The sequence below is a fragment of the Osmerus eperlanus genome, chromosome 9, assembly GCF_963692335.1.
Source record: "Osmerus eperlanus chromosome 9, fOsmEpe2.1, whole genome shotgun sequence".
Classification (NCBI taxonomy): domain Eukaryota; kingdom Metazoa; phylum Chordata; class Actinopteri; order Osmeriformes; family Osmeridae; genus Osmerus; species Osmerus eperlanus.
The window spans coordinates 9,492,218-9,517,650 of NC_085026.1; the positions used below are offsets into that span (position 1 = coordinate 9,492,218).

The following is a 25,433-nucleotide window of genomic DNA, read 5'->3' on the forward strand; positions in this document are numbered from 1 at the left end:
ATATCTCCTCTGTAAATCATGAGCTACTCAGACATGAGGTCAATGAGGTATAGCAACGATGCTATTGTAACATTGTCATTCACTATGTGCTTTCATGAAAACCCATGGCATGCCACGTTCTAAAAGTCATTATCAGTGTACGTGGCTTTAAGACTTGTATGACATAAAAGATGCCTAACATGGACCAATGTCAGAGTTAGTCATGAAATAGAAGAATGACAAGTACATAGAAAGGATGGTATTTGTTATTTCAATCGTAGCCTGCTATAAAGCTACAAGATATATACCAGATGCAACCGATTATTGAGGTCTAGTCCTCCGTAAATTACCTATTAACTTAAAACAAAGATCGCTATTTTTGCTCTTCAATTATCCTTACATCTGAAAAGTGACTGTGGTTGAGTGTCTATAATAGGGGGGCGGGGGTATTCCAACCGAAGGCTGCAGATTGGGCACGTCCGTGCTGTCACGCCCATAGGTGGAGTTAGTGGTCGATTTTGAGGCGCGGTTGAAATACTCACACTTGTAGCCTAGACATTCTTTAATTTGAGCTCAGCAGCCGTGAGGTTAGTTGTAGATAACGAGGATCTTCTCTTGCTTTTTGAACACAAGGCACCATCACGGATTTTTCTATCTGGCAAGGTACACCTATCACTGGGCTGGATTTTTAACCACAAAACTTCTCGAGGTTTTTCTTTTAGATTTTATTTTTGTTTAAAAACCCTAAAACACGAAAAAATGGGAGCCCAGTTGTCCAAGGGTGGAGTAGCTGTGGAGGGGAAAGCCGTCGCCGACACGGCTGGTGCTAAAACAAATGGCCAGGTAAGGGTTGGTTGTTGGTTTATATCCACATTGTCATTCAACGCCCACTTCCAGCGTGGGTAGTGTGGCCAACGTGTTCAGGGCTCCGAATACCGCACGGTTAACAGTGCCTGGTGGGTTAAAGTGTAATATACTTTAATGAAAAGAAAATGATTGAAAGTGAGTGAAAATTGTAAAACCACTTGTTTTGGGCAAGTTGTGAATTGTCTAACGTCATTACCCAGTCATAAGCTAACGGACTTGGACATCGTTAGTTAGCATGTTAGCTTACTGGGTGGGAAGCTAATCGATGAGTCTCTGGCCATTATTAACGTTCGCTATTATCAGACTTTTTGTCTGGCAACTTGCCAAAGCGTCGATTAAATTGTTAGTGCTGACCACGTTAATCAAAGTAAACATGGCATTCTAATTTGGTTTAGAAATTACGTATTAACGTGAAATACATTTAATAAGACTTGTAATGTGCCTTTAGCGGTAGCGCTGGAGTGGTAGGCACCCGCGCATTGAACAAAAGGTGCAAAGGATGCAAATGGGTCGGCGCGAGGCGCATTTTGCTGAGTTGCAAACAAAGCGCACGGGCGCTATCAGCAAATGGTTGAGAGAATCTGAGAACGTTGGTCTCTTGTGACATATAGCCAAATACCCGAACAATTTGCTAACGTGCATTTTTAATTGATCTAAATATAGATCAATTAGTTCGTCGTTTGGTGGAGGAGGATGGTATTTCGTGGTCTTGTATATGATGGATGCAAGCTCAATGAACCTCAATCTTCCAAATGATCCACATTGTGCATGTAATGAAATTGTAGAGAAACCGAACGTCCCTATAGACTCGCCGATTGTGTTCGGTGTATAGATGGTAAAGCAATGCGCTCATAAATACTTGATACTGTGCAGAGTAAACATTAACTGTTGAAGCAGACAGATATGCACGAAAGCACCAGGCTTGATTCCTTTGTTTCAAATTCCGCTTGCTCCCTGAACGTTTTCCATGGATCTCGTCTGCCCCCACGTGTTGAATTAAGGGTATAGGTCTATCAAACGGCTGGGTTGTCCGTTCAACCCGTTTCGTTTTGGTGTACTGTGGCATATTCAAAATATCTCCATGTGAAATGACACCACCTCCTATGAAATCAGGGTTTACAGGTTATTTTGTTTACATGGGACATTTAGCCTCTGTATGTCTAAAAAAAATGTATTGTTTTTAATCCACAGGAGAATGGACATGTCAAGACCAACGGTGATGTCTCTGCTAAGCCTGATGGGGATGGAGCGGTCACAGATGGAAATGGAGCTGCAGAGCCAGCCAAAGAGGAAGAGACTGGTGCCGGGGACGCCATCGAACCCGCCCCTGCTGCTGAAGGAGAGGCCGCCAAGACCGAAGGGGATGCCACCAAGGATGCCAAGAAGAAGAAGAAGTTCTCTCTGAAGAACTCCTTCAAGTTCAAGGGTATCAACCTCAAGAAGAACAAGAAGGGCAGTGAGGAGGTCAAGGCGGAGGAGGCCGCCTCCCCCACTGCAGAGGAGAAGCCTGAGGAGAATGGCCACGCTGCCAAGGAAACCAAAGAGGAGACGCCAGCGGCTGAGCCCGTGGCAGAGGCCAAGGAGGAGGCTGCACCAGCCTCCGAGGGCGAGGCCAAGGCCGCAGAGGAAGCCCCACCCACAGAGGCAGCCACTGCAGAGGAGGCCGCCACCCCTGCCGAGGTCACGACATCTGCAGCCTCCGAGGAGGCCGAGCCCAAGGCAGAGTGATTGCATCCTGCCCATGGCACCTGAACTGTTTTCCAAGATTAAAGTATATAAATATATATGAGACTCGTGCCACATTCTTAAAAGTTCTAAACAAAACTACAAAATAATAAAATTGAAGAAGGATATACCACGTTTGCTGATTCAACCACCAGTTCACTGCCTTTTATTATTTCTCAACTGACGGAATCTCACCTGGCCCTCATGATGAAAGTGCTGTCTTATGTCTCCCCCTCATGGTATACACAGGAACTGGCATGTGGGGTAGGGTTTGGATCGGATGTAGAGCGAATCAGGAATACTGACTTATTTTCCCTATTCATGGAACAAGCATCCTTTTAACAGCGTGGCAACCTTGTAACTTTTTTTTTTTCATCTTTCTGGGATCTAAAAATCGACAACAGTTATGGAGCGGGGCAGATTGTCTTCACTCAAAATGACTGTTATATGAACACAAATCTTTCAAAAGATCCTTATAATTTTAGAATTCTACATTCCTATGTTTTACCCCCAAATTTAAAGTATTTTGTGCTGTATAGATTAACTAAATTCAAGGAGGGGAGGAGGAAAGCGCCATGTCTTCGTGCATTTTTTTATTTTTCTGGCTAAAACCACATCTGAGCTTTCTCGAGTCTTGCAGTGTTCACATTTAAGAGTTTATGATGCAGGGGTTGAGGTTGTGTACAAAATGTGAGCTTTTTATCTGCAATATGTCTCTGTAAATATGTTTTGGCCAATATTTTTGGTTCTCTTTATTTTGCTATCGTTTAAAGATGTTAATGGTTTTATTGTAACTTTTATTAAGGGTAAATAAATGTTTGATCCCCTCTGTTGGTGTGAGCCTCTTGTTTGTCTGAAGCGGTCAGCCAGTGAATGGTGGATCACATTTTATGAGAATGATTACAATACGGGTTAGTCTCCCTTTGAGAAGCAGCAAAACACAAGCAGCAAAACTAGTATCAAGACCCCAATAAAATAATTGTGGCATACTATATTAGAAGTAGGATGTTAAAACAATTTATTTGGGAAAGCAATGAGTTTTAAGGGCTTCTGGAGCCTAGATCTACCAAGAGCTCCACAGGAGACTCCAGGTTGCCCCTGATCAAATTAGAATGATGGGACGACATATGACCATTGCATTCATTACTAGCAAATCTGGCATGTCCATTGTAACACATCAAAGATTAACGAATAAGGAGAGGCAGTGTACACACCTTAAAAAGGTAGCCTACCCGGAACACTTATTAAATTATGCAAAAAAGAGCCTTATGCAATATTCGCAAATGACAATTCACTTAAATATCTAGTTTGTTTTCTGGATCTTGAGTGGTTGCTTTGTACACTTAGGCAAGGTTGAGGAACACAACGTTATCACACCATTGGACGAAGGCTGGAGGGCACTACTATGATCTGAATGGTTTTGCACCCGTACAAAAGTTTAGTATTATGTGAAATATTTTTGACCAATACTTTTTTACGGATGCAAAATATTATTGACCCTAATTTGACTCCATCCTTGTGGGCGTGACCCTCAAAGTGTCAGGGATCTGGGGGGTATTCCAGGTAAATTAACCCAACAGCTGATTCACAATGTTGCAGAAACCTACTGACACTGTTGCTACAACGCTGGGTGTCAGCTGGGGAGTTAACTTACCCGGTAAACTTTTTCTACTACTTCCTTCAATTAATTATTATTTAATTATTTTAAAATACTCGCCATGTATTGAGCTGGCTTTTGGTTTGTTACTATTCTGACTGAAATCAAGAACTTTTCCCTTTTGGCAAGGTCGACGAACACAAAGTTATCATCACATAATTGGACGAAGCAGGGCCGGCCCACGGCATAAGCGAACTAAGCGGCTGCTTAGGGCCCCCGTGGCCACCAGAGGGCCCCCAAGAGCACATGAAATTATATAATTATGTGTGTGGTTATTATGTGTGTGGTTATGTGTGTCTCTTAGTTGTTTTTGTGGTGTGTATAATGGTTTTATAACTGCCGGGTCAAAAATGACCCTAAGACAATCTTTGTAGTGGTGTACAGCTTTCATGGAAATGTGAACAAAGACAATGTTTCACTTTTTCTAATGTTGGGGTCACTTTAGGAAAAGTCATTAATTTTCAAGTAAAAAAAATAACACTTTGGGGGTTTTCCCTTCTGATAAACATAGTGACGGGTCATTTTTGACTCCTAAGACAAGATAAGGGTTAAGGCCCCATAAAGGCTTGGGCCGCCCTGGGACGAAGGCTATAGGGCACTACTATGATCTGACTTCGAGCCCTGGCAAAAGACAACAGAGCAGTGTAATCTGAGAATTTAGCTGATATCCGCCCTCTAGAAAAGTCTTGAAGCTATTTATAGCATATCAAGAAAAGCAGAAGAGACAGGACATAACCCGAAGGTTTGAGACCTGGGTTTTGGGCGTATGTCCATCCACCAAAACCGACCTTGACGTGTCACATTCATATCTTCATGGTTCGTTCGGCAAATCCCCTCAAGGCAGCCTGTCACACCGTACGTATCTCTGATGTCATATGTCACGCTTGTATAATAGTTATCCTTCAGCTAATTACTGTGTATCGATGCTTTGCACCCTACTTGTGGGCGTGACCCTCAACGTGTCAGGGATCTGGCTCATCTGTCTTTCAATTTACAAGAAGCTGCTTTAAGTTTCGTTTCGGACTGAGTGAGTCAGCTGGCACGCCATAGATTTCATTTGTCAGGAAAGGCTAGGACTGGACACTATAAAAACCAGAGCCTCAAACGATCTTTACAGAAGGCGAAATGGGACTTTGTGAGTATATCCTTAGCGCCTATTTTTGGGACCGCATTTAAGTATGCATTTAGTCATGTCTGCATATCAGTTTTCATATTAATGTTTGCCTCCTATTGTCTGTTTAGTGATGATCATTGGAGCAGTGGCAGGTGCAGGTAAACAGTTACAACATATTATTAAAATCAACAGAATGTAGCTAACTATTTAATAATGCATCATTCACGTAGGCCGAGTTAACCAATTAGATTATTCATTTCTGAGTTCAAATCTGAGTTTGACAGACTTATTGGGCATTATGTTTTACTCTGTTCGAACTTGAGTTAGAATACTCATCAATTGAATTTCTGGATGTCTGACAAAACAAATAGGGGAGACCGGGGAGCGAGATTAAGTTAGTTTCATATTCGACATTCGTATCACATTCGGAAGACGCTACTTTGCAGCGTAGAGTTATGGACCGGGTGAAAACTAAACCGTACAATTTAGAAAATGTATGTGTTTCATTATATTTATATGGATATAAAACCTCAAACTGTCACCATATTATTCTAGTAATGTCTGGCCTACTTCCACAACCTTTACTTTTTCAATTACATTTCAAACAAAATATAATTTTGGGATTAGGGATAGGGTTACTGTTAAAATATACATTATTTCTAGTGAATTGCATAAAACATGTTATTAAATGATTAATTGGTTAAAATATACTATTAACTGTTCAAATAGTTTCTATTGGTTGCTTTATTTCGTGTATCATGCATTTTAACATTGTGCCAACCAACCCCATATTGGCACAAAAGCACAACATTACTTTAATCACAAATCACCACATTTTAGAAAATATTTGTGTACATTTAAACATATTTAATTATAGCTTAGACCATAACGTTTCGTTTGCTGCTGGTTAGAATATTGCAGATTGCAAAATATATGGCAGACAGTGAAAAGTGTGCCAACCAACCCCGGTCTCCCCTACACAAAAAGGAGTCTGCTGGAACTTATGGATTTACATATCCTGTTTATGCAAATCAGGGAGCAAATAATGTATTCTGTCCCCTCTTTCTAGGTGGGGCCATAGCCCTGGCACCAGTTGTCTTGGGAGCAGTAGGCTTCACTGCTGCCGGCATTGCTGTCAATTCCGTAGCTGCCGGTATGATGGCCGCAGCCGCTACCGCCAACGGAGGTGCAGTGGCAGCTGGATCGACTGTGGCTGTGCTGCAGTCTATAGGTAGGCCTTCCGACTGTAACGTTTGTGTGATGATAAGTCAATGTGCACAATACTTGGATTAGACAAACATTGTTAATAAATATATAAAGAGAGAAGATGTATTATAGTAATTCAATGTATATTTGAGAGTACACAATAGTTTTGTGTTCTATATCCTGTTCTGTGTTAATTGCCTCCCTGACAGTGTGTGTTGTTTCCCAAGGTGCTGCAGGCTTGGGTGCAGCTGCTACAGCAGCAGTGGGCAGTGTCGGAGCAGTGGTGGGGACGGCTACAGCTGCAGCTGTTCTCATCTGACCATCCCAACTCACTACTCCACCTTGAAGGAGGAGTCTCATATCTAGTGCAGATAATCACATGAAGGCTATTATGATTCTCTTGTTGCTCAATGCAGCAGCACTTTTTGACGTATTACTCATATTTACTATTTTAAGAGGAAAACTAGTGCATGACTGCATTTATTATTAGACACACTGCATTTATTATAAGACACACTTTTTATATAATTAAACATTTAGCACTATAATTCTTTGAATTCTTCATTTTACGAGTGCAATGAATGAGTTATGTGTAATTATTTCATTATTAGTTGAAATGATGGTTATGAATGTCTACTGGTCTATGGCTTTGGTGAGCCCCAGGGTCAAGAGATGTTTTTTTAAATGATCTCCCAATTAAACTCATATTTCCAGATTACTTAAATATGACTCCCCCTAGAGTAGTACTACCTTGGAAGGAAAATTACACTAACTTTTCTTTCACAAAATAAATTCCACAGTAAATACTATGCTCCCTTGGCACATCCTACAAGAAACATAATTTCATTTGTCAAGAAATAAAAGGAAAAGCAACTATAAACCCTAGCCTGAATCGAGCTCTACAGACCAGTGAAATTGATCTTTATGAGTTTATCTACTGTACTGCAAATAAAATGACTTCACTAACTAGACCTTTGAGTCCTCTGAAAGACTTAATCTGCTGACATCTATGATGTAATATTACATAAGGCCTGATTGGAATATTTATATATGATTCATCTCTTTGTAGAGATCAGGTTATGTCTGTTTCCAATCATGCCTAACAACCCAAAATAACCTATTTGTTTTTTAACTATGGTGAACCTTCCTCGGCTTTTAGTAACCTAGGAACATTTAATAAACAAAACAGGTCACTGCTCGACAGTATTTTAACAATCATAAAAATTCAAGCACTTGCTGAAATGCTGTACTTTGAGTTTTGGAGTTCAATATGCGTCCACTGTCATGTTTGTGTCCAGTTTATAACTATGTTGTTTGATTCCAACATACACGTTTATTCTTTGGGAGCCTGAGGTTCAAACAGATATCCACTGATGTACTCACACACTGGAGAGATTAGAGTCGTAATGCAGCACTTTTGCTTCAATTTCAAAAACAAGTAAATTACTAGCCATAACACATCTATAAAAACGGATGGTTGGACCCCATGTTCTAGTTGCTTGACTGAGATTAGACTGGAGCATCACACGCAGACTGCTAATGGCAAACAAGCTCCTGCTCTGCTATGCCACTATGGAAACTCTAAAGCAGTACTCAATGATGTCAACTACACAAAACAAGAATACACATCTTTCTACTTCCTTCCTTTATTGATATCATTCATGACATTTAAGAGCATTGACATTGCAACCATAATTGCTTCATAAATACATGATGTGAAGGGATCACTTCCAGATCTTTGAGGAGAGCCATCTCACTCCTTCTCCAGTTGCAGCCCCCAGACTGCCCAGTGCTACTGTTGCTGTGCCAGACAGCCCTGCAGCAGCTAGGAAGAACACCCACAGTACATCAGGTACATGCATGCATGTAGAAGACATCACACAAACAACCTCCAAAACAGTTTACCATTAGAAAACCAGGCTATATCTATATCTATAATAGGTTAACGGGTGTCAAATCCTTACAGTTGACTGTGATACAGCCATTACATGGTATTAGTGTTATGTTTTGAACGTTACCTGCCGACTGCAGACAAGCCACCAGGCCACCTGCTGCTACCCCACCTCCATTGGCTACAGCTGCAGTAGACATCAAGGATGCAGCTGTGGACCCAGCGGCAATCCCACCAGCAGTGAAGCCAAACATTCCCAGGGCCACAGGGCCCATGAGTACTGCTGCCCCTGTTACCCAGAATAAACAAAATGACAGACTGCGACAGGGAGAGGTTAAAGATGTCAGTGAACACCTCTGCCAGTTCAGGAGCACAGGCCTTGAGAACACAGCCAGGGATGTTGTCAGAAGGGCTAAACAAAATTTAGCCCTTCTGTGTTAAATTACCAGCATACTTCATTGGGTTGTAATATACATTGTAAAGTGTTCCTTTTTATTATAGCTTGCATAGATCGGCACTGCCATACAAAAACGAAACGGCACCAAGGCCTATTTATTTTGGTGGAAGCAAGTAACAAGAGTTCTATAGTATTTTTTACAGTGGGCTATATAATACATCACCTGCTCCAACTGTAATTGCAATCACGTGTCCTAGAAAAAGCAGAGTGTTTGAGAGTGAGAGATCCACACTGGAGAAAATCTATCAATCATATTTCCAAAAAGGGTAACTTACCTGCTACCATTTTCTTTATGTGCTAAAAGATCAAATGAAAATGATACAGATCAAACGATAGTAAGAAACAGTTTTGATCAATTTCTTTTTGCTAACTTGCAGTGTGCGAAATACCCGTCAATATTATATATTGCCAGGGACGGACTGGGAGTAAAAATAGGCCTTGGACTTTGATCCAGACCGGCCCACCAGAACCGGCCCCGTATACGCCACCAAAGTGCCCTGCTAATGCATGCACATTCTGGGTTTGATGTGATGCTAGTAGGGAGTTCTTCAGTTAATGCGAGCGCGCATGTCGCTCGCAAATGTTTTGGCTGATTTGAGCGAAATTTTTTTTGGAGCTTTATGTAAAATGGCGCTACCGATGGTCAGTCCGCTACTGGCAGTAGCTATAACATTACAGTAACTATGTTATGGATGCAAGCCAAGACAATCAGTCTATAGCCTACATGACAACACACACACACGCACACACTGAACCATTTTTGATAATCCGATATGCTATTATTCTAGTATTCTACTATTATTCTATATGGTAGGCTAGTATTCGTAAAGCAATACCAACATGGATGCACGTTGTTTTATAACAAGTGTTACACCGACCCGGTTTTCTGCAGCCACATTGCTCGCGCATCCCGAATGTTTACAAACAAATAATTGGTCTATTAGACTACAGTACGGTAGCTGCGGACCTACATAGCTCTAGCTACAACTGACTTTTTCAGTTAGATACAATACATTTCAATTAGATGTACAAACTCGAACGAAAGCTACATACCGAGATAAGTTGATAAATATATGATTATTTAAACCTCTTCTCGTTTCACCCAAGCACAGAGTATAGAAGAAGAATCAATATAAGATATTTGACCCAAGCGTAGCACCGAGCCTAACCAACTTGTGACAGTGAGACAACCACGAACACGTCACTACTCTGTACAGAGTGACACTTCAGTGCGTTTACACTGCAGCGACGCGAATCGCTTGCCATCGCTCGCCTTCCCACAGTTCACCACGCGCGGGGGCGTATCAAATAGATTAATGTAGAATTGTAGTTCTCTAAAGTCACTGTTGTAGTTGTCATGGCCAAGTGTGCAGACTTGGGTTTACGTACTCGCAACATCGATCAAAATACAAAACTGTTTAATAGACATACACGTTGACATGTGTAAAAACGTTTTATTATAGTACTCAAAGTCTCTGCTAATCTGTCGATACGACCAGGGAGTTCCAGCCGGGCTTATAGTAGTAGCCCGGCTGGAACTCCCTGGAACGTAACTTTGTTCGAGAGTACAAAGTACAAAAAACCCACCAGGATCACCGACAACGTCGGCAAACCTGCGCCTGGCCTCATTCTTTTTATTAATGTCTTTGTACAAATACAGAGACGTATCGTACAGGACTGGATATGCAGCCACACAGGCGATTAATTTCTCCTCCATTTTAAAAACTGAAAGCTAGAAATGTTTACCATGGTTGCTACGTTACGAGGAACAAGAAAACACTGCCATTGGCCATCGCTAGCGAAAATCGCTCCTCATTTGCATAAAGTTGAGAAAATCTCAACTCGATCGCGTCGCGTCGCTACCCACAATGCACCACGCAAGCGATTCGCCTGGCTCCATTGAAAATGAACGGAAAACATGTTGTCGCTCGCATCGCGTCGCTGCAGTGCAGTGCGTTTACATTTAGTGATAAACCCGGGCATCACGTGACTTTTCATCACCTGGCAACAACTGCTTGCAAGTTGCATACAAAAGTGGGTAGGGAGGGAGTGAGACATGTAAAGTTAGCGTGAGTCTAAAAGATAATACTTCTGTCTTAAAGTTCGTACATTAGAAGAAAATGATCAAAAACACAATTAAGATATATGCCCGCGTCAAACCCTCAAAGAAAATATCCTCGGTGAGTACAGAGATAGTAGTCTACATTAGATGTGGCCGTACAGTAAAGAAAGTCTTGCAACAAGGCGTGTGCGCTGCTTCAAGCTAGTATGTAGCTAGCATCCCATACAGAGATGGGTCATCATAACGCGTTTTTCAGCCAGGTGATGCAGATAGCAAACTAACGTTGTGGTGACATAAAAAAGGGGACAAAGTAATCTGAGAAGGTGTAATTTATAGACCGACTTGGTTTCTGTACCGACATGGTCTTTTGTTTGCTTTTATTAGGTGTACACTGTGGACAATGATGAGCAGACAGGCTGTAATTTGGAATTTGTGGTGCCTAAGGACTTGGCTTCTGGCTTCATTAACAACAACAAGGAGAGTTACAAGTTCAGGTGATGTACAACACCGGCAGCGTTATCAATCATTGTTCATTTCTGGAGTACAATTGACAGGCTATCAATATCAGTGTAGCAACTTTGTTTTCGCTTTACCTTCAGGTTCCAAAAGGTGTTTGATTATACAGTCAATCAAGAGGAGATTTTTCAAACTATTGCTAAGCCTGTTGCAGACAGGTGGGACTTTTTAATAGCCTGCTCCTAAACTAAATTTCCCATAATTAAATTATATACAGTAAACTGTATGGGCCTAGGTCCGTGCAAAGTAAAACCAGGGTGAAATAGCAGTGATTAAATATTATCCATGTTTAATTACCAGTCATACAAATAACGTGAACTCACCAGCTAATTGATCTATCTCCTTTCAAAACTTGAAAAGGGTATTGTAGTTTGTTACAGTAGTTTGTTATATGTTTTTCTTGGTAGAGTATTGGCGGGATACAATGGTACCATCTTTGCTTATGGCCAGACTGGTAGTGGTAAGACTTTCACCATCACAGGAGGTGCAGAGCACTACAACGACCGGGGCATCATTCCCCGGACACTGTCTTACATCTATCAGCAATTCAGCCAGGTCAGTCTTTAATAAATCATCTGCTATGTTGTACTGGAATACAGTTATTTTGCACAAAACCCAATTTTGAATGATTTTGGTACACTATACCAGCTTTAACATACAGATGATGAATTAACATGCCTAGAGTGGAAGTTATGCAAGTAAGAAATCTAAAACATAGTGTTGTGACTGATTTGTCCATAGAATAAAAATAATAACATGGTGTACACCACACATATATCTTACCTGGAGATCTACAATGAAGTGGGTTATGACCTGTTGGACCCCCGACATGAAGCCTCACATCTAGAGGACCTACCGTAAGTATTGATCCTTGTTTTTCACTTTTTACTTGCCTCAAAATCTGTTTTTCCTCACATTGGGATCTTAATAATGTATAATGCATTCAAACTAAATATGAATACAGAAAATACATAGTCTTCTTTTGTGTTGATAGTGTAATATTCGGAATTGTGTGTAATAATTGAACTGCTCTTATTCTGTTATTCTGTATTCATTGAGAAAAAACAAAAGAAGAAGTTTCAAGAGACGTACCAATTAAAATGTTCACGCTCTTTTATAATTGGTATTATTATGGGTTCTGTAAATAGAAAGGTGACCATCATGGAGGATCCTGATCAGAACATTCATCTAAGGAACTTGTCCCTCCAACACTCAGGGAACGAAGAAGAGGCTCTTAATCTGCTTTTCCTGGGGGATACTAATCGCATGATTGCAGAAGTAAGTTGAATAATAATAATGATTAGGCTAATCAATTTATTCAGGAGTTAGAAGTTTGTTACATGGGGATGTTGCAGAACAATCAAATGAAATAATTCCAATTTCTGTATTTATCGTATGTCTTTGTAAGCTGTCTTTTCATTAGTGATATTTCTCTCCAGACACCTATGAACCAGGCATCCACACGCTCCCATTGTATCTTTACTGTGCACATTTGTGGGCGTGAGCCAGGAACTGCCCTTGTGCGGCGTTCCAAACTGCACCTGGTGGACCTGGCAGGGTCAGAGAGAGTAGGCAAGACTGGAGTGGGTGGACAACAACTTACTGAAGCCAAGTACATCAACCTCTCTTTGCACTACCTAGAACAGGTCTGAGTCAGGTCTATTCCATTGGTAGTGTAAATTCAGTTTATTTGTTATATATATATATATTTTCATCAGATTACTAGGCATTTAATGGACTGACCATATTAGTTCAACTCAATTCATAGTGTATTAGTTATATTTGGCACACAATTTTGTTCATTTAACGTTCATTTTGTAGCATTTGGATTTATGTAACAACTCTTGTGTTTTTATCAACAAATCAATTATTATGTTTTCCTTCCCATTCCACAGGTGATTATTGCTCTGTCAGAGAAGAACCGCTCTCACATCCCCTACAGAAACTCCATGATGACGTCTGTACTGAGAGACAGCCTAGGGGGAAACTGCATGACCACAATGATAGCCACTGTTTCTGTGGAAAAAAAGAATGTTGAGGTAAGACACATTTTCATAATCTGACCAAATAGCCCTGTATGTTAATTTGATTGAATGTATACAGTCTGTATTTAGAAATGTTTTACATAAAAAATGTGTTTTCTACTGATGGTAGTTTCAATCTTTTATTTTATCAGTAAGACAAAAACATCCCTGCATAATTGCACCTGTGTGGACTGTGCTACTGCCTCTTGGACAGGTCATCATTGTAAATGAGAATTGGTCCTCAATTGATTTTACCTGGTTAAATAAAGGTCATATAGTGTTAAATGTCCACTATGTGCAACATCTTTAGTGGTACATCCTGTCATCCATACTTACTAAAATGTATGCTAGAGATTGATGTAAAGAATCAGGGACTCTCTAAACCATCTGTTTATGTTGCAGGAATCCATCTCAACATGTCGCTTTGCTCAGCGTGTAGCTCTTATCAAGAATGAAGCTGTGCTGAATGAAGAGCTGGACCCTGCCCTGGTATGTCGTCAGACTAGAATAATGGAGCACTTTTTCCTAATGACAAAGGTCTTCTGCTTTGCTGTATAGTTACTAATCAGCCAGGTAAGTCATAGCCTCTTCACACCCCGACAACATGGTGTTCCTGGTCCCTTGCTGTCCATCTGCCTGGATGTCCTGTGATGCTGTGCCAATCCCAAGCTCCCAGCCCCGTGGCTAACACCGCAAGAACTGACGTGCCAACTCTGAGAACTGAGTTGAACCCCGTATATCTAGTTTTCAACAACCATTTGCAAATCTTTATTCTCTACTCTTGTTGTATAACTACGTTTCGCTTATGCTCTACACCCCTATGTCACCAACCATCTTTGGAGGAGGAAATCCTTCACCGAATTGCGGAAGGGAGTAACAAACAATGACAGTTTGTTGTATTATTTGATCTGGCCATTTAAATCTGATGCCTGTGATTTGTCTTTCAGCTGATTGGACGTTTGAAGAGGGAGATTCAATCCTTGAAAGAAGAAATCATCCTGCTGACAGGGGAGCAGAGGGAGGATCAGTTAACACCAGATGAGATCCAAACGTATGTCGTTGTTTATAACTTTTATGGACTTTGAGAAACAGATGCTTTCTGTGTGGGGCGGTCCATTGTTTGTCCATGGACATAGTGTAGTGGTGAGTTTTGTGCAAACCTTATTCTAAAGGTTTAAATTTGCCAACATAAAGGAGGGGTGGAGACACGTGAACACTAGTGGTGTCCTTGTCATGTGATTATCACATCTGTAGCAACGGTGTCAATGTACAAGTGGTCTGTCTTCAGAGAAACATCTCAAACGGCTATTACAATGCTCTCACAAAAACAGTAATATTGGAAAAAAACAAAAATACATGTTCACTTATTCATGGTTTTAAATCTTGGTGCATTGAGAAACTGACCCTCAACTTTGAGTTAATTGGAAAATACCTCTCAGTAATCTTTGAAGATTACTGAGTTTTTCAGTGTGTATCTGTGTGTGTGTCTCCCAGGTTGGAGGAGCTGGTCAAAGCGTTTCTAGATGACCCTGATCCAGAAGTCTCATTGGGATTGGGGCCAGATATGAGAAAAATTAATTTCTGCTTTTCTTTGTTGAAGGTATTCACTCCTTTGTTTGTTTGTTTCCCCTTATCTGACATTTGTTGATCATAGTGACACTTTTGACAGAGTATATTATTTAGAAGTTTGAAGATGTCAATGTATATTTGGAAAACGATTATGCCTGGCCAGTCAAGTTTTTCAACAACAAATTTTACAAACCATTTTCCCTTTTATTTCTTACATAAACACAGTGTATGTGATATATGTATTTGTCTGCAGGTAATGGTACAAGAGAGGCTGTCTGGTCAAAGTGGGAGTGGAGATCATTCCTCTTCTGGATGTATTGGAATGTCAGAGCCACAGGATAGTCACCATTTAATGGAACTTACCAAGCTGAAGGAGGCTTTAACACATCGTGATAATGAAATTAGTATCCTGCCTAATGTGCCCTGTGTTGGCAAAGTTACCACTTCTTTAAATCCAACAATTTAGATTCTCTTTCAGCATGTCAGTTTGTGTGTGGTCTAGACAGGAGACCGTTGTCGTTGGTCCATTGCAGTCACTTTGATTGGTTGGCATCTATTCATTCACAACAACCATACAGATAAGAACTTGACTTATGAGAATGAGAGATGAGAGCAGATGACCAACTTTTCCTTAAACCTAAGCAAAACAGGTATCCTTGTGAACATGCTGAAAAGGGAGAAAAAGAGAAATCAAGATGCTGCTGCTCAACTGGCCACAATGTCCAATAGCTGCAACCTACCTTCTCAGAGAGTATTGGAGTTGTCTATATCATCACAGGCAAGTTCAGAGGACATCTTGACCGAACATGAAGCATTGACTACTCTACACAAGAGAAGAGGTAATGAGCACTAATCTTTCTGCTTTTTGATTTGAATGGTTCTTTCATGTCAATACAATTTGACACATTGTGTTGGCCATTGGCAATGTTGCAAAGGGGTGGTCATTTTCAGGAGGAAAAAAAACATTTTTCCCTGATTAGTACATGAAGTCAAACGTTAAATGTTTTTCAATTTTTATTATTTGTATTCATATTTTTCTTTTATACATATTGCAGTCTGCATACTTTTGGTAGTTTGCTTCTCAATGGATTCAGACTTTTTCTCAACTTAACAGCGCACGTGCTGTGACCCCTTGGGGTCTGCATCATGGTTAAATCTCGCTGGGGTTCGGATGTAGCAAACAGCGGGTTCATCATATTTGCTTAGCAAGTCGTCTTAACATGACTAATAGATGTTGTTTCATTTGGTGTAAACATTAGAAAATGTACATTCAGTTAAATTATGAAAATGATAGCATGTATACTATGATGTCCCTTGTGATGATGCCCAAATCGATGGAGTGCAATGTTCTCCTTCCCTGTCAGGTCCAGTGCTGTCTATTGGCGCACAGGAGGCCTTTGAGATCTTCAAGAGGGACAACGAAGATCGTATAACTATTGAGAAAAACAAAGCTCTTCTTAAACAGAGGTTAAACTCAGCTGTGTCCTTCATAATAGTTATTTATAACAGTTATTTATTGTTTATACTAGGCTAATTAACTCTGGACTACTGTATTTGTACTGTATTTGTACGTATCTGTATGTGTTTGTATTAGTTTTAGAATACTCATGTAGCTAAGATTCAGGTCCTCGTTCATATATCACTGCAAGGTCTTGTATCTCTTTGACAGGAAATGTATCTAATGTTTTAGGTACTCTTCTTATACTTTTGGTGTACTTTTTCACTAATATGTCACTGAGACCATCAACCTTAAACTGATGTGGTTCTCTGCAGGTTTACAGAGGCCAAAGTGAATGGGGAGCAGTTGAACGGATCCAGAACCAAAGTCAGTAAGTCAGCCTTCAGCTCTGATCTTACACTGTAGCCATGTTCTTTTCAACACATGAAACCTAGTGCAACACATACTAAAATTAGACCTGTGCAAGAGCCAAAAGCTATCTATGTATCTCTGTATCTAGTCTCATTCCATTTTCACCTTTCTCCCAGGTGACTTGAAAAAGCAATTGGAGAGGCACAGGATGCAGAGAGCAGCACATGGTAGGTTGTACACACCTAATCAAACACTGGCCAATTCTCAACAACATTTTGTCAACCATTGAATAGCAGGATAGCTTAATAGTCATAAGCTTGATGCATGAATCATGCACATTCAATCGTGCATAACAACAACTCCTTGCATCATAGTTTCTATGGATTTTCCTGTCAATATGGATTTTCCCATTATAATTGCGTCATGTTAATTGCCAAAATTAGACTCACTGTTCTCAGAGCTCCACATGACAAAAACAATTACTTGTAAATAAAAAGTGCATCTTACTCCTGCTGTCCAGTGGTGCATTTAATTATCTATCTCTTTAAGTGCACTCCTTACACAAGAACTGGCTAAAGAGGAACAGGGGGAAATAATCTGTTGAGGTTTTCCAGAGATTTGACGGGTGGTGTAGTCAACAATTACAGCTAACAGCAGTTTCATACAAGGCCAAAAGAAATGTTGTACAACACAGTTTTAGGTTTTGTCTTTTTTCAAGGACAGCACACAGGAAAGGGTATAAAATAAAATGGTTTGGAGACCACAATCTGAATTGTAAAACTCCAAACATCATGTGATGCAGGTTGGGAGGTCCACTTAAGTAGCAACAGGGCCATCAAAAAGTAAGCAACAGGCTGCAGGGTATTTTGCTGCCACGAAAAACATTTAGCCAAGGTAACCTTTTCACTTTATTTTCAGAGAATTTACAAATTAACTGGTGTAAGCAGCAGCAGTCTCACACAAGCTGCTTGGGGGTGTCTAACACTGGGGAAATCCCAGCTTGCCTTGCTATATCTCTTATGTTGTTTCCCATAACCAGAGTAATGCCAAACACCAACCTCATAAAAGGGAATGTATTTTGCTTTTGGGAACTTGACCTACTGTACCACATCATTACTCAACACTGCCCACACATAATTCACTGCATGTTTACCCTAGGTTTAACAGCGAGTCAAACCTTAATTACATCAGAGGTTGAGGAGGTTGAGGAGGTTGATCAAATGGAAGAAAGTCTCTGCAAACAGATTGAAAAAGAGAAAAAAATGTAAGTGTTTATAATTTCATGTGGGGTTTATGTCTTACAGACATTCATTTGTTTTGTCTGATCGTGTGACTTTAATACAATACTCTCTCTATAAAGTTACAAAGACACCTTTGGCCGCCTGAAAGCTCTGAAGACAGAGATTGAACATCTGCAGCTGTTGTTGGAGAGAGGGAAGGTCAAACTCCAGAGGGACTTCCAAGAGTGGTGGAGCCAGGAAACGTACAAACTAGAGGTTACTTACTTTCACATGTTTTGTGATAACCAAAAAACACATACATTGACACAATATTTTCCTGGCATGTTAGCCAATTGTGTTTGTGTCTGAGCCCTTTGGGGTCAGTTCGAGGACATGGATTTTTTTACAGTGAGGTACTGGGATTTATCATTGTCTTTGTAAGTGCAATAATGTATTGGAAAAGAAAATAAGGTATACAAGTTTACATTAAGGGTGTATTTACTGCCATGAAATGGTATGGGGGAGGTTGGGCTTTTCCTACTAACTCTTAATACCATTCAATTACATAGCAGTTTCTATGAACCTACAATGGTTTTACTTGATGGATCAATACATGGTAGTTAAAGTAACCTTACGATTTATAAAGGAACACACAGTTAATATTACATGACCTCCACAAGGCCTCTAGGTATTTTGATATAAAACACAGTTATTGTAATGTAAATAAAGGTATTCCAGCTATTTTCCATTTATAATGTATAGAAATAGCCATAATATTACTATTGGAAAGGTAAACATAAAATAATTTAAAACATGTAAAATGATATGCTCCTCTATTGTTGTTTTTAACCAGACTTCAGAGCTCCAGTCTTCAGGGTCAAATATTTCTCCCAATGGTCAAACCTCAATATGGACCTCTCAGACATTAGAGCCCATCTCTCCTGACACTACACTGACCAGGTAAGAATGCCAGGCATCCACCAGAATGGAACTATTATAAACCACGCCATGAAGTCTCCACCTGAATCTCAAATGGTATACTTAACAACAACAACAAAAATATATATATATTAAGTACAACTTTGCCAGAACATTGCGCCTTAAACTTTGACCCTCTTGCTCAAACATCCGTCACAGTTTGTAGCTCGAAACAGAGGGCAGTACAGTACTTGTCTTAGTGTTGGTCATGTGGCCTATTTGTGTCATCGATGAAAGCATTTCAGAAAATAAGCTAGAACACAATATAGGCCAGAGATGTAGGTTGCAATGTTTATGTTTTATGTTTTTATGTTTTTTTTAAGGCGCCTGGATTCAGATGTAATGCGTTTTGATGGTTTGGTTTTGAAGGGGTAGAAATGTTAATATATAATCATTTATATAAGTCTTTTCACTTGTTACTGTATTAAAGTTTTCATTCAAATGTAATAGTGGAAGTAAGGCACTTCCCTCTGAATAGAGGAAAAGAGGGACTGGATAGAGGTAATATCTTGTCATGCTAATTTGTGTGTATTTCCTTTTAGAGTCTTGTCCACTTCTGAACTTCCACTCTCCTCCCTTCCCCTGACTGGGGACCAGCAGACAGATGCAGATATCCAGGCTTTCATCAGAGCCAGGCAACATCTGCTCAACAGGACCGGTACTGTGCAATGACAGAATTAATCACTCACTCGGGTACTCTCTCCATTGTCTGGTAAAATATGTGGTCTTTATGTGGGCTAACTATAACCATCGTACAGGAAATAAAAGATGAGAATACAAAGAAAACATACGAGAACATCCATGTGCCCACAGATGGTGGTGTGGTTACGATCTTTCTCTGAGAAGATTGCTGGAACCTTCTTCTTTTAACTGTCTCATTGAATACAATTATGGCATGAAAGAATGCTAGCTGATGTATATTATATACTAGGGATACACCAATATGAACATTCTGGTCCGAAACTGAAAATTCAGGATGCACTTGGCCTGAAATTGAAAATGACATATATATATATATATGTAATTGTATTTATATAAGACACTCTGGTATATATCATAGGCTACACTTTGTCTCTTGTGAACAAAAATGTGTGGGCTGTCACATGTTTACATGCGCAATCATGGTCAAAATTGGCCGACATCCCTTCACCTCCGATCATTGTGTGTGTACAATATCTTAATATATATTTAAATTATTATTATATTTAAGAATGTTTTAAGAAATGTCATTATTTTCCTGTACAATGTGTGTACATCCTTCAATAATAACCCTCTTTTAATTGATAACATATTCCCTCTTTGTTTTCCCCCTCAGGGCTTCCTCAATAATGACCTGTGAAAATGACTTTCAATGGTTTCCAAGTTCTTTTTGGCTCATGGTAAACTATCAGCACTTTTTAAGAAATGTTTTTTAAGAAAATGATGTGTCTAGAAAGGTGCATTTTGTTAATCCTAATTAATTTGGATGGATATGGTCTGACAGTCGCCAGCATTCTGTCTCTCTTTCCCTCACACACACATACATACACATACATACACACAAACATGTGAAAAAACAACTGCCAAATGAAGAATGAATCACAGCCCATGCTTCATTGATTTGAATTAACATCAACATGAATGAATGCATCCAACGTTTGTAGAACATAGATGTGTTTCAAGTAGGTAATAAATCATGATGAAATGTTTATACATGTTTTAATATAGGTGGATATTGTCAAGTTAAACTTTTTCTAATGGAATCAGTATTTACTTTTTATGAATTGTAAAACGGACATTTACAAAAAAATGTATCTTTCAGAATTATTTTTTAATTGATGTAACTTATCTCAAGGAGATGAGGAGATTTTGTCAAAACAGCATTTGCAACAGACTTGAGCCCCAGTAGATGGCTATACTGATGACGACTGACACTTGGAGGCATTCATTTAGTTTAGACTTGAGTTTTTATATTTTGTTGCTTTAGCATTTTTGTCATAAGGCTTTTATCAAACATCTAAACCCATTGTGAGCGTCTAAAAAATCAATTTATATTGTTCTTCGGTGGACAACCTAGACTTATCTTTAAAATAAGATGAATAACTCACTTGAAATACCTAACTACTGCACACATCCACCTTAACAATCCGTCAAACAGATTCTGTTGATGGGGAAGGAGAATTACTTTTTTGCATGACTGAAGGACAATTTGTTTGACAGTCCACACTGAAGTAAAGATATTTGCATACATGGTCAAATTTGTCTTGTAGAAAGAAAACATCTTTGTCCTGGTCACAATGTATATCTTACTAACATGTCATGTTTTCAATTGCTTTTTTTATTAATGATTGAGCTATCTGAATTTTGATCTTTGTAGGGTAATTTGGCTTTCCTATGCTAAAACCTTTTCTCATTGCTTGAAGGAGAACTTGGTAAACTTGTTTTAAAAGTATTTAAATGTAATGTTCTGTACTTCATCTATTATTCTACTATTAAACAGCAATTCAGACCTTTAGTGACCTCAGGTTTCTCTGGGGTAGAGTACATGTTTTGGCCATCTTACTTAGACTTTTTGATCCCTTGAAAGCTACAACTAGGGCCTAAAACCTTTTGAAAACATTAACGCCTTCCTTCATGCCTGGTTCTAATGGTCTTGAATTTTGTATTGGTCCTTTTGTATACAAGGCTCACAGGTTTTCCTGTTATAAACTCTTATTAAACAAAACTTTTAGCAGGTCTTTACCAATGTCCAATAATGACCTCTTAATCCTTCAATTTAGAATTCTACCTTTTTATATTTGCATGTCAGGCCACAGAGAGCTTGAAACAGGAGTGTGGTCTAAGATTGCTTTGCCTACATTGCATGGGAAGGGAAGCCCAGACAGCCTTAACCCCTACACTTCTTCAGCCTAGCCATACAAGTAAGATTAGCTCAGGCTCTTTCAACCCTATTGAAGCACCACCATGGGCTTCTTTCAAAAGTGCACCCAGGCTAAAGTGCCTTCCATCCTGATGTTGGGGGCAGTGTACGTGGCCTATGTGTTGATCGGCGGGGTGGTGTTCTGGAAGTTGGAAGGACGTCTGGTTCAGGAGGATATAAGCCGCATTCTGGAGGGGAAGATAAGGCTACTCAACACCTTCCCCTGCCTGAAACAGGAGGGTTTGGAAACAGTGTCAGCAGTAAGTGAAAATATTGGATTAATATTGAATACAATTAAAATAGAATTGGAGATTGGGGAATGTGCTTAGTATTTATAAATGACATTTTTTACAATGAATTCACTGACAAGCGAAATCAGTATTTATTGTGGGAGTGAATAGAGACAGTTTTTTTTAAGAATCTTAAAGCTTCTGTGGGACTGTGGTGTCTTCATATTGAATTAGGCCTTTCATATGAGTTACAATTGTTTATCTTGTATTAAGCAACACTGCACTGTTAATCATAAAAACAAACTAACTGCAAATGCCACCAAGATGGCCTAAATGTTAGGTTGGATGCTGATCAAACTGCGCATTGATAAGCACTTCCTTTCTCTACGCTTCGTCTTCTAACTAGCCTACAGTTTTCAGTATCTATTGGTAACGCAGTTACAAAACTGACCACAAGGTGGAAACAATGTAAACGAATGACCAACTAATGAACAGGTACATACAGGGATCAGACTTAAAAGTGCAATTGGTGATTTTTTTCAGTTAAATATTTTGTCCCCTACAAACATGTTGTGTATGGCCATCTGAGAGTTGTATGGAAACACAGACAGCCAAGTGCCAGTGGAATGTCCATTTTGAGTGTTTTAGGGAGCTGTTCCACCCCTCTACAGAAGATAACAACTAGCTCGCATTTATAAAGCATTGCCAAACATTTAAACATATAAAACACTTTCACAATTACATATTTGTCATAAAACATTGTACATATATAAACAACATAATCCACTTTAGATTCACTGTAAAGAGGAATCATTATTAGATGAAAAGGGGACTTGGCTCAATCTCACACTATTCTCGTGTCTGGACATGGAGAAAGGCCGGTCTGGGCTCACGGCCACCTGTTCCCTACCATTGCTTTATGTGTGGAATTCTAGTTTAGCTTTCTGATTAAACCTTTACTGTCCATATTGTGATTTTCAGGTAATTCAAGATGCCCTGAAAGTAGGGGTCAGTCTGAAAGGCAATCAGACAATGGATGGTCTCTGGAAGTTCTCTAGCTCTACTGTGTTTGCTGCTACTGTAGTCACTACCATAGGTAGGACCATAAGTTATCCCAGTAATGTATCAAGTCTTTGTTCAAATATACCTCTGTTTTCAGATAACTATGCCCTGAATAGAAATAATATGTTAACCCTTGTGCTGCCTTCGGGTCACATGACCCAAAGGTTCACAACAACCATCGTTGTGTTTACCCAATTTTACCCAATACAAAACAAATAAATAGCATTTTATTTTAACCTTCGCAATGTGGGGGGTCTGAGACAGCCTGACGGTTAAAAGAAAATTCCTCACTTTGTTTTTGTATGCGGTAAAGTTGTCGCAATACGACGGTGGGTCACAATGACTGATGGGTCAGAATGACCCGAAGATAACACAAGGGTTTAGCCAAATGTCATATGCATACCATTAATAATCATTCTAAATTATTGGTTGGATCTGTGATCTGTCAGTACTTATGTGTCTTAGGTTATGGAAACATGAGCCCACGCACGATGGCTGGTCAGATCTTCTGTGTGTTCTTTGCTCTTTTTGGGATCCCCCTCAACATGGTGGTCCTTAATAGAGTGGGGAAGTACATGCTGGTCATAGGGAGGAAAACCTGTGACTTCCTACAGGGAAAAACCAACTACAGGGTGAGAACTCTATTGCGCAGAACAATGAAAAGTATAAGGTACCTATTGAGTGTAGGGCTATGCAAAAACGTGAAGAATAGTATGGTCCTTTCATGGCATTTATTTAATTGTCAAAAAAAGTAATACTAATATGTCCATTCCATTCCTCTTCATTAGAGGTGCACTAGGTTTATGGTTCACCTGGTGTCCTACCTCTGTGGGGCAGCGTTGTTTTTTGTGATGCCCATGATGGTGTTTGAACAGCAAGAGGGCTGGAACTACTCTAAGGGCATCTACTACTGTTTCATCACTCTTAGCACCATTGGCTTTGGTGACTATGTTGCAGGTATAATACACTATGGCCGGGTTTGCAATAATCTCACCCTGAAACCCCCACTATCAATATCGTAAATGTACACTAGGCTGATGTTAACAATGTTTACACAGAAGAGTCACATATTGATATCCATTTGATCTACAATTCTAGACATGCTCATTATAGTACTAAGTGCAGAATCTAAAGACACATACTGGTGATTACTAGATAAAGTTGTAGTGCTGAAAACTAAACTGCTGGGAGGAGGCAAACAAACAAACCCCCTACATGACATCACATGACCTAACATGACCTAGCATTGTCTTGCCAGATCATCTAGTAAATTAGAAACATCTGCATGAGGAGTGAGTTCAGTCAGTTTACCTAGCTACACTGATACAAATCTAATTGTCTGACTGTTCCCTTCCCAAAATCCATCCCACATCTTTAGACAGCAACCCTGACGTTGTCTACCCAGGCTGGTACAGCGTTCTCATGGCCTCTTGGATCTTCTTTGGCTTGGCATGGTTGGCCCTCATTATAAACCACTCCATTGATATTCTGGAGAGGCTTAATGCCCATGTCAAGCATTGGGGGAGCTCTACAGATGACTGCCAGGATGAGGAACCTGCTGTCCTAGCCCCAGAGGCAGAAGGGGTCAAGGATGTCACACTGAATGGATAATTAATTAAATGAGACATGAATGACTTAATCTTCAATTCTATATAGCTTAAGAACTTTGATGATTCAAGGGCTGACACCTGTGATACTAGTGTTTTATCAATTTGCAACTGTCAACATAATTTGGTTGCCGGCAGTTGGCCAGCAATGGCATTTTCCTACAATGAGACACTTTTAACATTGAATCAAAATGTAAAAAATATTTCATGTTATTTAAATGTTTTAGTTACTTAGATAATATATAAGGTATAGAAGATGAATGTCTGAAAACATTTGTTAGTTTTGATTTTCCTTTTCAAGTGCACATTTTAATGTTCTAGTCAGTGGGTTATTCCTCAGTTAAAATCAATCTTCCTATGTAACAGTGCTTCCTCGCCAAATTATTTCTGTTAAAATGCTATAAATAAACAAAGGTGGGTTTGACATTTTTCTGCAGTAAGTTTGTTGATGATACAGACCACTGTATTCATATACATAGGCCTTACAATAACAATTTCCTCAGCTTTCTGAAATTCTATGGGAAAACAATAATGGAGAAACAACTGCTCTATTATAAGCC

General features: G+C 39.6%; 5 protein-coding genes across 8 annotated transcripts; 4 read left to right on the forward strand and 1 right to left on the reverse strand.

Moving 5' to 3' along the window:
- Positions 1 to 528: 528 nt before the first annotated feature.
- On the forward strand, positions 529 to 3,398 carry marcksl1a (MARCKS-like 1a). The gene is made up of 2 exons (XM_062469442.1): positions 529 to 822; positions 2,038 to 3,398. The coding sequence occupies exons 1-2, from the start codon at positions 739 to 741 to the stop codon at positions 2,572 to 2,574; spliced, it is 621 nt and encodes a 206-aa protein (XP_062325426.1). The 5' UTR covers positions 529 to 738; the 3' UTR covers positions 2,575 to 3,398.
- Positions 3,399 to 5,225: 1,827 nt separating this feature from the next.
- LOC134027014 (interferon alpha-inducible protein 27-like protein 2) lies at positions 5,226 to 7,519 on the forward strand. Its single transcript, XM_062470113.1, has 4 exons — positions 5,226 to 5,363; positions 5,471 to 5,500; positions 6,412 to 6,573; positions 6,776 to 7,519. The coding sequence occupies exons 1-4, from the start codon at positions 5,354 to 5,356 to the stop codon at positions 6,865 to 6,867; spliced, it is 294 nt and encodes a 97-aa protein (XP_062326097.1). The 5' UTR covers positions 5,226 to 5,353; the 3' UTR covers positions 6,868 to 7,519.
- Positions 7,520 to 8,178: 659 nt separating this feature from the next.
- Positions 8,179 to 10,083, reverse strand: LOC134027013 (interferon alpha-inducible protein 27-like protein 2A). 2 transcript variants are annotated; one of them, XM_062470111.1, is made up of 5 exons: positions 9,950 to 10,083; positions 9,172 to 9,193; positions 9,060 to 9,089; positions 8,567 to 8,728; positions 8,179 to 8,373 (listed from the first exon to the last, which is right to left on the reverse strand). In XM_062470111.1, the coding sequence occupies exons 2-5, from the start codon at positions 9,179 to 9,181 to the stop codon at positions 8,273 to 8,275; spliced, it is 303 nt and encodes a 100-aa protein (XP_062326095.1). In that variant the 5' UTR covers positions 9,182 to 9,193; positions 9,950 to 10,083; the 3' UTR covers positions 8,179 to 8,272. The 2 variants fall into 2 exon arrangements, with proteins under 2 accessions (XP_062326095.1, XP_062326096.1); XM_062470112.1 differs by having other exon boundaries at positions 9,987 to 10,018.
- An 820-nt stretch (positions 10,084 to 10,903) lies between these two features.
- On the forward strand, positions 10,904 to 21,569 carry kif6 (kinesin family member 6). Of its 2 annotated transcripts, none has more exons than XM_062470178.1 (21): positions 10,904 to 11,076; positions 11,343 to 11,452; positions 11,558 to 11,632; positions 11,882 to 12,029; positions 12,216 to 12,331; positions 12,623 to 12,752; positions 12,914 to 13,120; positions 13,370 to 13,513; positions 13,901 to 13,987; positions 14,446 to 14,549; positions 14,993 to 15,098; positions 15,321 to 15,471; positions 15,718 to 15,906; positions 16,432 to 16,534; positions 16,841 to 16,896; positions 17,054 to 17,104; positions 18,036 to 18,141; positions 18,238 to 18,373; positions 18,951 to 19,057; positions 19,618 to 19,768; positions 20,391 to 21,569. In XM_062470178.1, the coding sequence occupies exons 1-20, from the start codon at positions 11,017 to 11,019 to the stop codon at positions 19,745 to 19,747; spliced, it is 2,316 nt and encodes a 771-aa protein (XP_062326162.1). In that variant the 5' UTR covers positions 10,904 to 11,016; the 3' UTR covers positions 19,748 to 19,768; positions 20,391 to 21,569. The 2 variants fall into 2 exon arrangements, with proteins under 2 accessions (XP_062326162.1, XP_062326161.1); XM_062470177.1 differs by having other exon boundaries at positions 19,618 to 19,733.
- A 123-nt stretch (positions 21,570 to 21,692) lies between these two features.
- Positions 21,693 to 25,035, forward strand: kcnk17 (potassium channel, subfamily K, member 17). Of its 2 annotated transcripts, XM_062470180.1 has the most exons (6): positions 21,693 to 21,975; positions 22,080 to 22,234; positions 23,186 to 23,300; positions 23,732 to 23,898; positions 24,055 to 24,223; positions 24,645 to 25,035. In XM_062470180.1, exons 1-6 carry the CDS (start codon positions 21,918 to 21,920, stop codon positions 24,875 to 24,877), a joined length of 897 nt encoding a protein of 298 aa, XP_062326164.1. In that variant the 5' UTR covers positions 21,693 to 21,917; the 3' UTR covers positions 24,878 to 25,035. The 2 variants fall into 2 exon arrangements, with proteins under 2 accessions (XP_062326164.1, XP_062326163.1); XM_062470179.1 differs by having other exon boundaries at positions 21,693 to 22,234.
- The last annotated feature ends 398 nt before the right edge of the window (positions 25,036 to 25,433 follow it).

Bases quoted from the DNA above. Each gene is read 5' to 3' on its own strand.
- marcksl1a (XM_062469442.1), top strand. From the start codon at position 739: ATGGGAGCCCAGTTGTCCAAGGGTGGAGTAGCTGTGGAGGGGAAAGCC. The intron at 823-2,037 runs GTAAGGGTTGGT...TTTAATCCACAG, and splicing joins GTGCTAAAACAAATGGCCAG to GAGAATGGACATGTCAAGAC.
- LOC134027014 (XM_062470113.1), top strand. The intron at 5,501-6,411 runs GTAAACAGTTAC...CCCTCTTTCTAG, and splicing joins TGGAGCAGTGGCAGGTGCAG to GTGGGGCCATAGCCCTGGCA. The intron at 6,574-6,775 runs GTAGGCCTTCCG...TTGTTTCCCAAG, and splicing joins GGCTGTGCTGCAGTCTATAG to GTGCTGCAGGCTTGGGTGCA.
- LOC134027013 (XM_062470111.1), bottom strand. The intron at 8,729-9,059 runs GTGATGTATTAT...TCTGGGTAACAG, and splicing joins TGCAATTACAGTTGGAGCAG to GGGCAGCAGTACTCATGGGC. The intron at 8,374-8,566 runs GTAACGTTCAAA...TGTTCTTCCTAG, and splicing joins GGCTTGTCTGCAGTCGGCAG to CTGCTGCAGGGCTGTCTGGC.
- kif6 (XM_062470178.1), top strand. From the start codon at position 11,017: ATGATCAAAAACACAATTAAGATATATGCCCGCGTCAAACCCTCAAAG. The intron at 14,550-14,992 runs GTATGTCGTTGT...TGTGTCTCCCAG, and splicing joins ACACCAGATGAGATCCAAAC to GTTGGAGGAGCTGGTCAAAG. The intron at 15,472-15,717 runs GTATCCTGCCTA...TAAGCAAAACAG, and splicing joins ACATCGTGATAATGAAATTA to GTATCCTTGTGAACATGCTG.
- kcnk17 (XM_062470179.1), top strand. From the start codon at position 22,019: ATGGGCTTCTTTCAAAAGTGCACCCAGGCTAAAGTGCCTTCCATCCTG. The intron at 23,301-23,731 runs GTAGGACCATAA...TATGTGTCTTAG, and splicing joins TACTGTAGTCACTACCATAG to GTTATGGAAACATGAGCCCA. The intron at 24,224-24,644 runs GTATAATACACT...CCACATCTTTAG, and splicing joins CTTTGGTGACTATGTTGCAG to ACAGCAACCCTGACGTTGTC.